The sequence below is a fragment of the Bacillus rossius genome, chromosome 1, assembly GCF_032445375.1.
Source record: "Bacillus rossius redtenbacheri isolate Brsri chromosome 1, Brsri_v3, whole genome shotgun sequence".
In the NCBI taxonomy this organism is placed as follows: Eukaryota; Metazoa; Arthropoda; class Insecta; order Phasmatodea; family Bacillidae; genus Bacillus; species Bacillus rossius.
The window spans coordinates 249,016,565-249,031,267 of record NC_086330.1 but is presented as its reverse complement, the minus strand read 5'-3'; the positions used below and the strand labels follow the sequence as shown (position 1 = coordinate 249,031,267).

General features: G+C 35.8%; 1 protein-coding gene across 1 annotated transcript in view; it reads right to left on the bottom strand.

Moving 5' to 3' along the window:
• Nucleotides 1–14,703, bottom strand: part of LOC134527454 (nuclear pore complex protein Nup155) — a 293,963-nt gene that overhangs the window by 23,645 nt on the left and 255,615 nt on the right. The window contains exons 23-24 of the mRNA XM_063360147.1: nucleotides 11,272–11,392; nucleotides 9,754–9,876 (exon numbers count right to left, since the gene is read on the bottom strand). Coding sequence (XP_063216217.1) covers nucleotides 9,754–9,876; nucleotides 11,272–11,392 — 244 coding nt within the window. The remainder of the gene's footprint in view (nucleotides 1–9,753; nucleotides 9,877–11,271; nucleotides 11,393–14,703) is intronic.

Genomic DNA, 14,703 nt, shown 5'->3' with positions numbered 1-14,703 from the left:
GCAAGCGAAAATAACATATATTAATAGCCATAGCGTCTGATTATATTGTCTCATAACATACACACCACTCTAAAAACATTGACCTATACAGAAAAGAAGTTTAAAAGAAAATTATTTAATTCGGAGGGCAGGGTTCTGCAACATTACAAGCTTAAGGTTGAGTTTTTTCCACTTGCTTAGTTTATTTATATGTATATTTTAAATAAATGCTATTTTTTAATTTAAACATTAGAAATATATTTTGTGAAGAATCTGTAGAACTAATGTACAAGATGAACAGAAATTCAACTATAACTTATGCATAAATTTGTATGTGTGTTGTTAAACTATTTTATATTTGATTTATTTTACCATGTTAAAAATAAAGTACATCTTACATACATAAAAATTTTGGCTACTCGACTCGAAAATACTTGATTCTTTGGCACGACTCGACTCGACTTAAAAAAGCACTACTCGTGCACCCCTAGTATGTATGTACTTTTTTTTTTTTACATATGTACTGTACATTTCACTTTATAAATTACATGTACTTATACTGTTTGGTACTTTTTGTTAACTTCATTGTGTTAAAAACCATTGAGAAAAAAAAACATTTTTGATAATCCAACATTTTCGGTAAACAGACACGCCCCTGGTCCCTTACCTGTCGGATTATCAACAACTGTACTTACTTACATATTTTCTGCTGAGAGAAATATTTTGTTTTTCATTGTGTAAGATGTTGAATCTAGGTCTAACCTCAAATAGGAGGCACTAATCTAGCAGATTTTTTTGATCACATTTCTAGACTTAAAATTCATAGTCTTGCTTATCTTGTGCTACTATTGATTGCAGGCTCTGGCGATCTTCCAGTTGCTAATACATTGAGGGAAACATATCTTCCCAAACTGAATGCTGAGAAGAAAGATGAAATAAAAAGTTTTGTTCAGAACAAAAAAATTGCGTTGATGTGTGACGAAACTACGGACAGGGCTGGAAGGTGCATCTTCATTATTTTGATTAAAGTTTTGTCATCTGGCTCCCAGCAGAATGTGTTTGTGGGTGCAGAATCTTGTGGCCAGCTTATGGAGTGCTGAGTTAGGTGAGCTCAATCAGTGCATTCAGAACACAAAAAATTGTTCTCTGAATGCATGCAAACATAAACATAGTTACCACTCATTTTTAAAAGAAAAGTATTCAGAAGAAGAAAAGAAGGCAGTCTTGTTCCCAATTCCAGTCATGACCAGGAGGAATTCTTGGTTTGGGTCTGTAAAATATGTTGCAGAGTATGTGGAGGATTTAATTGAATTCTTTCAACAAGAAGAAGGAAGTAGCGCCATCGCTTACTTCAAAAACCTGTCTGCAGACAATGTTCCAGTTATTCAGTGTTACTCTTCTTTCCTTGTTGAACACGGTACTTTCACTGTGGAAGCTATACAAGAATTTGAAGGCTCTACTTATGCACTGGTCCACAAAGTACACACAACACTGACCAACATTATGGAGAAGTATTTACTTGTAAGTAAAGGATGTCTAGGAGACAGAACAAACTCAGATTTAGCCAAGCTTTCTACAGCATTAAAGCAGCATTCTTTTCGTAGTACTCTTACTCGTGTAGGTTTGAATTGCCACAATAAACTTCAGACTTTGGTGGAGCAAGACACAGCTAGAGAGTTTGTTTTGCATGTGGGAATGTTATTCCATCCAAGACATGTGACCAGTAGGGGTCTGCGAGTACTCGAAAATTTCTAATTTGAATCAAGTAATTGTATATTTTATTCAACATTTCGAATCAAATATTTTTTTCAATTATTCCTTACTCTCAGATACGAAAATAACCTATCAAAGTTCTATGGAATTTTAGTTTCTATAGCTGCCTCACCTGTACATAACATGGCATCATAAATCCTGGCCTTGCGTGTAGTAAAAAGTCAATAATATATTTATTATAACTTGGACTTATATCTATGTCAAGGTCATATTATTGCAATCAATAATACCGGGCGTCTTGATAAGTAATGTCTGTCAGCCATCTTTCAATACAAGCAGTTTTACATTAGAGTAAAAAGTCTTTACACAACTGAAACTTTTAACATGCTACTTAATGATTTTTCCTTTGCCAAAGAAAATAGTGCCTACCACTCCAGTTTCATTTTCTTTGTGGACTTAACCACGTTTATCATTACATCATCCAATATTAGACGTACATTGCAGGAATATAATTTTTTAAAGGTTCATTACATAAATATTACACAGCAACGCCTCTCTTCAAGGACTGTGATCGCTTGACGGTAAACGGACAGTTAACCTTAAACTTTGTGTGTTCTCAAACTCCACGATGGCAGTTTGTATGATTACAAGTCAAAAGTTTCCATTCATGTGCAGTTATATTTCAACAATCAATATTTCAACCATATATCGACTAACATCTCAAGCCTCGGCATGAATCGACTGCTAATATCTCGGCGCCCTGCTTCATTGAACACGTTTTCAGAATTGTTTACATCGTATATCCAAATAATTTGCATATCGTTATCAATTGAATGGCCTAAAGTTTTATCATTATGACGGAATCAAAAACATTAAAGAGAAAGCGCAGTTTGTTGTGGCAATATTACGAAGAAGGCGATGGTTATGCAAAATGTTTGTATTGTCCACAGAAACTAAAAACACCTACAGGTTAGATAACTTAACCTCAAATTACGACTTATTTATGTTAATTCCGTTAAGGCTCTGTATATTTAATAAAATTTTGAAGTACTATTTAAATAAATATTTACTCATTTGGCCCGCATAAAATATAACTAATTTTATGTACTTTTCCAAGCTGTGCCATGGGGAAGGTTATTTACAACAGAATGCTTTTATGCCATAAAGTCTTACCTATGTGTTTTATTATAACAAATAATTAGGCCTAAGAGTGTATTTTGATTTTTTTTAGGTTCACCCATATAATTAAAACTTATGTTGCTAAAAGATTTCTTTGATTTAAGGGTAACCACATCTCTGAAAAACCATCTTTCCCATCACCATTTCGCCCACTACCAGGAGTTTTTGAAACAGTCAGACACAACGTTAGCAGCTACCCCATCAACATCAAATGCAGGCAAGCAACAAACTGTATCAACCTTAATGAAATTACCACTACAAGGTAAAGAAGCAAAAATCATAAATACAAAAATTGCCAAAATGATTGCAATGTGCCATCTGCCATACAGATTCGTTGAAGAAAAAGGTTTTGTTGAATTAGTTAATTACGTACTTGAAACCAAGTTATCAAATACCAGTAAGTACGACATTCTCGCGGAGTATTATTCCTGAACTGTATCAGTCTGAAAGGCAAAAGTTACAGTTGGTACTCAGACACGACGTGATAGGGGTAGCATCAGAGCATAACCCTGTGTGTGTTGCTCTCACAACTGATAACTGGACATCAAGAACAGGTGATGGTTACATGTCCCTAACCTGCCATTATCTACATCACTTTGAAAACAAGGAAATTACTCTGGGAAATGTTGCTGTGCATGAATCTCACACAGGAGAGAATCTCCGGCGAGTGTTAGCTGACATGAGTAGAAGCTGGTACTTACCAGCACCTACTGAACCAAGTCCTATAAAAATATTCATCATTACAGACAATGCCACCAACATGAAAGCTGCTATTAATGGGACAAATGATCATCACATATTCTGTTTTGCCCACATGTTACAGCTTGCAATCTCTGATGCTAAGACTTCAACAAACAATATAGTACATCTCGTATCGAAAGCACGTAAAATAGTGGGTCATTACAACAGGAGTTCAACAGCCAGAGCTAGGTTGCACAAAGTTCAGGAAAACATGCAACTTCCTAAACTGAAACTTATTCAGGATGTTGAAACCAGATGGTGCAGCGAGTATGCTATGTTCGAACGGTTATTAGTTTTGAGAGAAGCCATTGCTGTAGATCTTAGCTCATCAGATACAGACATTGATTCTCTATCGTCAACTGAATGGAGACTGGCTGAAGGCATGGTAAACGTTTTAAGACCTTTCACAGAAGTGAATAAGGAGTCCAGTGGTAACCATTACCCAACAGCGTCAATGGTAATACCTGTGATTCATTGTCTTAAACCAGCAACAGAAAATTATGTCAAGAGAAATATTAGTGAACATGGTACAGGTGTCCCTTTTGCGAGAAATCTTTTGAAGGCACTGAGTAGTAGGTTTCCACTATTCAAGATGGATGATGTAAATTGTCTATCGACCATTGTTGATCCCAGATAGAAGGCTGCACTATTTGACAATGAAGCAGAATAAGCCTATTTAAGAAAGAAATCCAGGGTGATTCAGTTTTAAATGATAAAGTTTAGACTAATGATCTTGAAGCAGAAGAACAGAATGAATTATTATGGGATGCTCTAAACAAACTTCCTCTGAAGCTTGATACACATGCAGATGAAAATGACTACAAAACAGAAGCAATAAATGCATACCTAACAGCACCACGTATAGCACGACACTGCAATCCACGTGAATGGTGGAAGAAAAACCACCACCTTCACCCTACAATTGCTAAAATTGCTGCCAATTACTTTGCTCTGCCTTCAACACAGTTAGCAAGTGAGAGGGTTTTTTCAACAGCTGGGAATATAGTCACCTGTCGAAGAGAACTACTCTTACCTCACCATGTAGATGAACTTACCTTCCTTCACGATCATTTAAAATAATTATTATAAGTGATAGCTTCTCAGTTCTCTGTGGGACTTATTTCAAGAAGTTCCGGATTGTTATATTTAAAGTTTATAATTGTATACCAACCAAATAGTTTTGTTGCCATCCTAATTTGTAATTATTTTCAAAATTATTTTTACTGATAGTAAGTGTTTAATGTAGTTCATGTTTTGGTAAGTAATTTTCATTGTTTTTTTACTGCACATCAAGTGGGACTCATAAAGAATTAATTTAAAAAGTGTAACATATATTAATCAAAGAAAATTTATTTACATTTGGATTTGTTTAACATATTACATACTTAGGTACGTAAATTATCATGTTTTTATGTAAGCACCTGTATTAATAACCAGTTTTATACCAAATGAAAATGCATTGCCAGGTATTTAATTTTATTGTTTTTTACACCACACTATTATGGTTCCATATAAATATAAGATTTTTTCCAGTTTTCCAGTACAAATGTATCTTTCTTTTAACTGTGTTTGCCATCAATTTTTTTTTACTCCATAGATTTGCAAAAATATTTTTATACTGAATTTTTGAATTCCATTAGAAAAATATTTGATTCAATATTTTATTCGAATAAAAAAAAACAGTATGCGCAGAAGCCTAGTGACCAGTAATGTTGTTGATGACAGTTTGTATCCTGCTGTGAGGAAAATCCCTGTCCTCTCAACACTTTCGAAGCAAGAATTCTTGGAAGGATACTTGACCTTTCAGACTCATGTTTCAGAACTTTTGAGGGGCATGAAACCTGTAGATGTTGGAGCTGTTTTATTGGCTTTACAAGATGGCCACGAAAACTTTGTTAACTGTTCTCTCTCAGTGCTTTCCATACAGCCATCAAATGCAGATAGTGAACGGGCATTCTCTGCATATGGACACATATTCTCAGACTCAAGTGTGCATCTAAAACCCAGCAACATAGAAATCCTCCTGACTCAGTATTTTGGCAGAAAGCTCGTCTGTTGAAAGCATGTGTCCAAAGACATATCTTTTTGTACAAACTTGTTATAAGAACTGACTATATTTTTATGTACTGTATTTACCCGATTGCAAGACGACTCGAATGCAAGACGAGGTCAACTTTTTAACCTTTATAAACCAGAAAATAGTATATAACAAGCTATAAATAAACATTTTACCACCACCGTCGCACGTTTGCTTCGGATATGCCAAAACGTCTTGATGCAGCACTGTTGTTGTTTTCTTCTGCATATTTTACCACAATGAGCTTAAAATTTGCATCGTGATATGTTCGAGAGCCTTTCTTTATAAAAGAACTTGATGTTCCTCGCCTTTCAACACTATCCAATTTAGGTTCCCGCAATTTACTGCATTTGTTTATTAACGAAAATAAACAATTTCGTTTACATAGAATAACATTGTTAAAATGTATACAACACTTTGGGTTACTAAAATTGTTACAGCGCTCGCAAAATAGTGGAGATATCATGTACTACAAAATTCAGCATGATAAATGACCTGGTTTACCAACTCCCAAGTCTAGGTTTCACGTCTTCTTTCGTGCATACTTTATCTATGGCGTGAGCGCAAATAAACAAAGCATGGCAACTAGTACCGTAGATGTTTTTTATAATCTTTTTGCGTACAAATTAGCTTTAAATTGTACTGTATTTTTCATTAAATGATTATAATGTTAATAGTTATTTATTGCCTGTACCCATAAAAGTAATTTCACATTGTATTAGCCTAAAAATGTGGGACAAACTACCATCAAAAATAAAGATTTTCAAATGCAAGACGAATGTGAAATTTTTTACCGTTGCCGGGAGAAAAATACAGTGAAACCTCATTAATACAAACCTGAAGGGGAGTAAAATATTTCAGTTTGTAATAACGAGGTTCATATTAATGAGGTTCTTGAGCCAATAGGTAGAATAAGAACTCGATAAGAAATATTGAATTCCTACATGTCAGAGCACTAAAAATGTGGAATATTATTATTGTAATAGAAGCCAGATATTGACATGCACACTAACAAAATACACTTAGAAGCAATTTTAATAGTTTTAATAAAATATACTATAACAGACTGATAATTAGTATACATATACGTATGTATGTATTCTTATTTAATTTGCTTCCAAAGTTTTGACAATAATGATTAACATTTACCGTACAGTTAATTGCTGTTGAGTGTATAGCAATTCTTATGCAAAGTATGCAAGATATATTTACATAGGTTTAAAAAAATCATTAATTTTTTTCTGGACACACTTATCTCTGTAAATATCATTTACAGCAGAACATATCTTCTCAAATCCTGCAATCAAGTCAATTGGCACATCACTTGCAGCAAGTACATTTTCCAGTGTACGCAAAGCACTGATTGTGTCACTTTTGCTTGGAAGTTTATGCACTACCTCACCATTGTCGTCATCACCATCATTATCCTGACTTGTACCACCCTCACAAAGTGACTGTACAGCGTCAGCCCTTGGTGTTTCCTGTAATCCTCGTGAACCAACAAGATCTTCTGCAGTGGTGTACACACTATCATCAATATGAACAAACTCATTGAAGTCATTATCAACTTGCACATGTTCTTTTAACTCTTGCCAATCCTCTAAAGGTTGATCACAGTCAGGTTCTTCAACAGTTTGCTGGCCAAAACCACTTTTTGCAAAGCAATGCACAATTGTCTTTTGGCTGATGCTGTCCCACGACATGGCTATACTGCGGATAGCATCCAAAACTGACCATCTAGGAAGCTCAGTCTTTCCTTTTTCACACTGCCTGATAAGGTATTTCACCAAGCGCTGTCTGTAGTTTCTTTTCAAGCACTGTATTATACCTTGGTCGAGTGGTTGTGTCACACTTGTTGTATTTGGTAGCAAGAAGAGTAAGGTAATGTTTTCCAACTTCATACCATGAGAAGTATGTGCAGCACAGTTGTCCAACAATAACAAAATTTTGCGATTTAGAGTCGCCATTTTCCTGTCCAATTTTAACAACCACAACTGGAAAATTTTTGTGGTGACCCAAGCCTTACTGTTTGCCTCGTAATCTACTGGCAGATTTTTTGCTGCAACATCTTTGAAACATCTTGGCTTGGCAGACTTGCCAATAACCAAGGGTCGAAGTTTAGTACTGCCATCTTGATTACAACATAGTAAAACTGTAAGACGAACTTTACTGTGTTTACCGCCATGGCAGTTTTCACCTTTTACGGTTAGAGTTTTATTGGGCAACAGATTGTAAAAAAGCCCTGTTTCATCCATATTAAACACATCTTGTGGTGCAAATTTACTTACGATGGTCTGTACTGACTGAAGCCAGTCACTCGTTGCTGTTTGGTCGACAGCTGCAGATTCGCCACAAATGGTTTTTGTGGCCAAATTATGCCTATCTTTGAAGCGTTGAAGCCATCCGTTGCTGCAATGGAAATCATCAATTCTGAGTTGCAGTGCCAGCTGATCAGCCTTTTCTTGGATAATAGGCCCGGAAATTGGAACTTTGGCGGCGCGCATCTGATGAAACCACTCCAGCAGTTTGGCCTCTAATTCGGAATGTTTACCGACGCGCATCCTTTTCTTAGTTTGATTACTACCTTTCCTGACCGCTTCTTCTATTTTATCTGCTTGCTTTAGAATTGTACTTAAGGTTGATTTTGATATACCAAACTCTTCAGAAAGTTCTGTTTTCGTTTTTTCACCCTGACGAACTGAATTTATTATCTTAATTTTCGTCTTCAATGCAATTTCCTTGCGTTTACGTTTTGCCTCCATTTTTATGTGTGTACGTACAAATTCTAAAGTTTAATAAAATTCTCACGAGATAATTCACTTAAACTTTCATTACAACGTACACAAATATTAAACACGTTAGGCGTAATATATATTTTGATTTTATTGGTCCGGCACAGATTCATGTATACAAAGGAAGTACAAAATCGAACGTAAATACAATCCCACGTGAAGTTCGATATATCGAATATTGTACAAACGCGAGTGATTTCTGAACATATCGAACACACGAACGAGTGATTTTGAAAACATAAGAGTTAAAAACACACTTCGGACACTCAGGCGGGGCCGTATCTTTGTGGTAATCTTATGTTCGTATTAAACGGTAAACATGACTGTTTGTTTATACGGAAGGGAATTGTTATTGTTCGCTATACATAATAACGAGAATTTCGTATTAACCAAACAAATCTTCATTGTGTTTAATGGGCATATTTCACGGGGAAATAGTAATAGGTAATATTAACGAGTCATTCGTAATAAGCGGGATAATATTAACGAGGTTTCACTGTAGTCGTCTTGCATTCAGGTAAATACGGTAATTTTCACTTAATTTGTAAATTTGTAACTGCAGTCTTAGTTTTCTTTGCCATTGTTTGCCTATGTGACAAATATTTACAAAGTAGGCATGTGCTTTCATTCCAGGGTAAATGTATTTAAAAATAATATTCTGTGGACTGCGTAATATTGATTTAGTTTTTAGTGTTTGCCAACTGAGAGCATTTTATGTTTAGTATTAAAATTTAAAAAAATGTGAAGCTAAACCAATCTCATTTGCCAATTTCAATTTTAATTTAATGTATCTCACCAAAATTTTACACTGATTTTTTGCACCGCTTGCTTATTTTTACACCAATTTTTTGCACCACTTTTGTCATTTTTTTTACACAGAAACGAGCCAGTTTTATTTAGTACCATTTTCTGGGGTCCCTACAGATGATCATTTATCCATGGGCAAGGCACAGCTTGCCAACATACATACAAACATGTAGTTTCACATACATGGCTGTTACTTCTTTAGTTATGTAGCACTGCCATCTGTGTTTATGTGCATTTTTTTACAATAATAATTGAATATATTCCAATGTACAAACTAGATGCCAACAAAAATAATTTGTCTAAGTAATAACACATTTTCCTGATAAAAAACATGTGAAACTTCATAGTACTTTGTGAAATCAATCAGTTAAATTTCTACCCGATAAACTCACTGTGTAGATGAAAACATGAATACTATAAGTGGACACTGTGTACTCGCCAATCTCTAGTGTGAGCCACACTCACCTCTCCATTGCACTGATAGCGCTTGCACAGTTGACAAAACTGTCCAACAAGCTGGCAATCACTCGCACCAGGTAGAACTCGTCCCCTTCTGCCAACCAGAAGCGCTCTTTCTTCACAAACAACCTGCAGTAACAGAGAACACTTGTTGCAGGTGACAGCTTCCACAAGATAACATTGTGCCAAACACTACAACTGTAGGGTGACAGCAAAATGTGACAACTGCAGATCCACAAGCTCTTTGTTCACAAACATGTGCTTCTCCTTATATTCCCCATAAAATGACATTTTATCAAGCTCTTTGTTCACAAACATATGCTTCTCCTTATATTCCCCATAAAATGACATTTTATCCAGAATGAGTTGTGATCAAGCAAGAAAGAGCATCAGGTCATTAAGACAGTCCCCTTGGATTTGACACTCAAATATGGTTTATACAACAAACCTTGTATGATAACAAATAAATAATTTAAAAGAGCAGCATGGCTAGAAATAACATATTATTTCCAGTGGGTTCTATCCAGTCATCAAGGTGAGAATAAATGCTTGATTTTTAAAGAAAGCATAATACAATTTATTTACATAAAACTCCATACATTGAAGTATTTCAAGGCTTGGCTTCACTTGCCAAAATAAATAAAATAAAATTAGTATAATAATATCTCTAAGCACCCTTACAGGACTGTTTATTCAACTTAGCATTGTTGGTCATTGTTTATAAGAACAGAACAATCATGCAAATTTCTTGGAATTCATGTTTCAACACATTGAATGCAAATTATTATGATGAAATATTTTTGTGCAGTTAAAATTATATTTTCACTGGTAAAAATTTCCAGTGTCACCTAATTTAAATTTTAGGTACTCTGTAGTTCTTATTGCATGGGTACCTCGTGTTATTGGTAGCACTGTGGTGCAGTTTAACAGGGGTGGGTGGGATGTGTTGTCTGTGCGGATTCCTGACATGCCAATGTCTGGTGCTGGCTGCTGTTGCTGTTGTTGGGTTGCTCTGCTGTGGAATCGGTGGCGTTGTGCCCACGTGTGCCTGAATCATTGTTACGAAATTTGGGTTAGGCAGCACTTACTTAAAGCTCCATTTTCAAGTATTTATTCATAAATATTAGGAATTATCAAAAAACCAACATCCAAGGATGTTTTGGATTCCAATGCAGAGTGACCCAACAACAGCAGCAGCAGCCGCCTGCACCAGACTTTGGCATGTCAGGAATTCGCACAGACAACACATTCCACCCACCCCTGTTAAACTGCATCACAATGCTACCAATAACACACTGTACCCATGCAATAAGAACCACAGAGTACCTAAAATTTAAATTAGGTGACACTGAAAATTTTTACCAGTGACAATGTAATTTATGAGAAATTTGATGATTGTGTAAACATTAATTAGTGATGGTTCAGGATCTTCCTACACACAATTAGAGGAAACCAAGACCCAAATGATAAAGGGATAAAAACATTCCAGAGCTAAACTCATATGTTCACACAAGTGGTACTCACGCTTCATAGATCTCCATGAGCTTCAACCATGGCACTCCAATGTTCTTCAAGGCAGTGTGAACATGAGAAGGACTGGCCTTCAAGCGACAACAGCTTATTTCCAACTGTTTTATCAGGAACTCTGCACAAACCACAACATATTTCTCACCTCCTAATTATTTAGCATTCTTTAATTTCATACAATAACTAGGGATTTGAAGAATTTGCAAGAACGATATTTGCTCAAATCTTAAATAATAATAATAATAATAATAAAAGGTGATGACTTTTTTTTGCGATAAAATGAAATTTCTACAAATTCCCCAACATTACGTGCAAAAAAAATTTTGACTCAAAGATGACAATCATTCTGTGCCAAGAAAAAGAATTTAAATCAATATGATAGCTTTAGATGCAAGAATAAATGTTAGAAACCAAGATGGCATATTTCAATTTTAATGTGTGTTCATTCAGCGAAGCCTTCAAATGTGTGTGTGCTGAAATTCACCTATGACTATGGTGTGTGCATAAGTGGTATAATCTGTGGCAAAAAATCATATTTACCTTGCTTTGTGATCATAATCTTGCTACCTACTGTGTCCTGAGGATCAAAAATGTTGAATAAACTGAGTGCAAGTGATAGTATGTTTCAGTAAAGGAAAGATAAGAGTTACTGTGTAACGGAGCATATGCCAGTCAGTTACTCTGTAACTCATTTACGTTACGTGAGGCATGGAAAATGTCGGTAGGTGGTGAGACTCACCAAGTGTAACCTTCTGGCCATGTAACTTAGGCAGAGTGCTAGTTGGTCCGAAGGGAAACTGTGCAGCAATAAATCTGCATGTGATTATAGAGAAGCCAGAGGTGTATATAAACAAGCTGTGCACAAGCTTAGAATCAGACACGACGAAGAGACACAATCAGAACATTACAAATAACACCGGACATGATCATTGCAGAGTGCCGTCATCTGTAAGTTGACGGTAGTGTATGGCTTCTGCACAACACCTGGACGTGACAAAGTATAAGAGACAGAGGAAACAACAGTCCCCTGGAAGAGATGCCGGGTAACGAGCGAGTAGGTTTTGTGTACAGAGCGAGCAGACCTGGGGGCTGGCAGTTGGCAACCCGAGTCATCGACAAGTCTCCGTCAAGAAGTTTGCTGGTCGCAGTTTGATAAAAAATTGAGAAGAGATGATGAACAACCTCAAAAAATTGAATATTTTCCTCTTGTGTAAAAGATTTTTTCCACCATATTGCATTTCCATGTGAGTGAAACTGTCCGCTAGGCAACCATTCCGATGTAATTGCCTGCATCCATAATTATCGCTGTTGCCTACGACGATGCCGACAAGGTGTAAGGAGAACAAGGAGAAGAGCTTCCTCGTCGGAGTCCGTGACCAAACTACTTTCCTCTGTGGCACTTCTCTGCAGCTCATTCATTCACATGGGCCACATGTGGCTTATTCATGTGACTACGTGGCACCATGCAGTGGCGTGACTGAGTGGTCCCTGTGTAAAGAGCATTAGTGTGTCAGGCGTGTCACAGTTGCATAAATCACATTACTGCATTAACTTTCCAACAATCTGGATTTTCGGAACTGAAAACTTTCAACTTTCACATACCCATTGTGAGCTGTTTTACCCACTTCTTTAACTTTATCCCTGAAAAGTCACGTTAAAATAAAACTTCAACAAAATAAAAATTTTGACATGGAATGGAGAATTTTTGTCATAAATTGTCTTTTTAAGGATTCAGCATCCAATAGTTTTAGAATCCAAGCTAGTCTCTTCCCCTAAAGCACCATTTCAAAATGTAATTTTGATTTTTTTTTTGGGGGAGGGGGGGGGGATGAAGTTCCATTTGTCAAACCTTGTAACGTTGCAAGACCCCTGCCCTCCTAGCTAAATATTTTTCTTTTCAACTGTTTTCATGGACGTAAACATTTCTTAAAAAGTCTTGCTAAGAATATTTTTACCGTTTTTATGTATTTTAGGAGTGATATTTGCACTTGCTGTGTGTTTTAAGAGGGTACCTTGTATTTAACAAACATTTTAAATCATTACTATTTTTTAGGTAAGTATTCAAAAATAAGTCGCTGTACTAGATTTTTGCCTGTTTTGGCCCACTATTTCAGGTTTTTATAAAGTTGAATTTTGTCAAGTATTTTGTATTATGATTGCTGTTCTTAATTTTCATTAACGTGTTGCATAATAGTTATAGAACACGGGACTGTGTCTGGGGTGATGTGTAAAAAGAGAGAGGCATAAGAAGCCTGTAAGTCCAAGTGAGAAAGAAACAATGATTCCCCAGTAAGAGAGAGAGCACGAGAATGTGAAGTCCCTGGCTCTGTGTGTAGAAAACTCTTTTCAAGGTGTGTCGTGTAATCTTATTGGCTTGTGATGTGTAGTGTGAATGATTGGTCGGTGAAGTCATGTGACTTCTCCCTGCGTGAAGGACACAGTGTCATGATCTCACCAGTCGATAGCTGCAAGGCAAGGGCGCGTTCGCCGGCTGTTGTTTTCACCAAGTGCGGCCATGTTTGAGGCCGCACAGATTTCGGGTACTTATCATAAAAGGTTACTGAAAGACTTAATCTATGTTTGTTTTCGTTAATTTTCATCGCCCGAGCTGCGAGCATTTCTCGACAGGCGGATATACGTGTTGAATGAGTGAACAAAATATTGAAAGTGATTGGATTCAGTTGTTTCGCCTTTCGGACAATAAAACTCTTAAATGAAAAAGGAAGAAAATCTTTTTATTTCATATAACGAATTGTAACAACCTTTAAATAAGGTTTTAGACTGACTAATCGAGAGATTCTCTATAAATTTGTTGATAAAACACTAGACTGCCATTACCGCCTTAAGCGACAGATACACCCCCAATTGGTCGATACACCCCTAAATGACAGATAAACTCCTAGCTGGCTGATACCTCACTAATAAGGGATTTTAATAAAGCAATATGGGGTATTTCTGACTAATGGTCTTTCTAACAGGCGATTACTGACTAATCAGGAGTTTACTTTTGGGTTTTCTGATTCATAACTGTTTTCACAGATTGATCAATCTACCAGAAGTCTTGTTTGATTTAACATCAGTTTTTTAAATTAACAGGATAATACTTTTTTTTTCATAATTATGGCCCAATTTTGAAACATGTTATTAAAAATTATTATCATTTCAAGTCTCATTAACACACAATTCCATAATTATGATGATTTTTGACAACTATTTGCTCTATTTTTAATTCAATGCCTGAATACAATTTTGTCACAGTATAAAAATATAGACAATGTGTGTGTGTGACATTTTAATGCCATGTCTTTATCAACTGTTTAAGAATTCTAATAAATGCAAGAAAATAATGAAAAACATTATTTATTTTCAATTACATTTCTTAATAGCAAACAGTTTTTTTTTGTATCTGGGTATACTAATCAGAAAAAT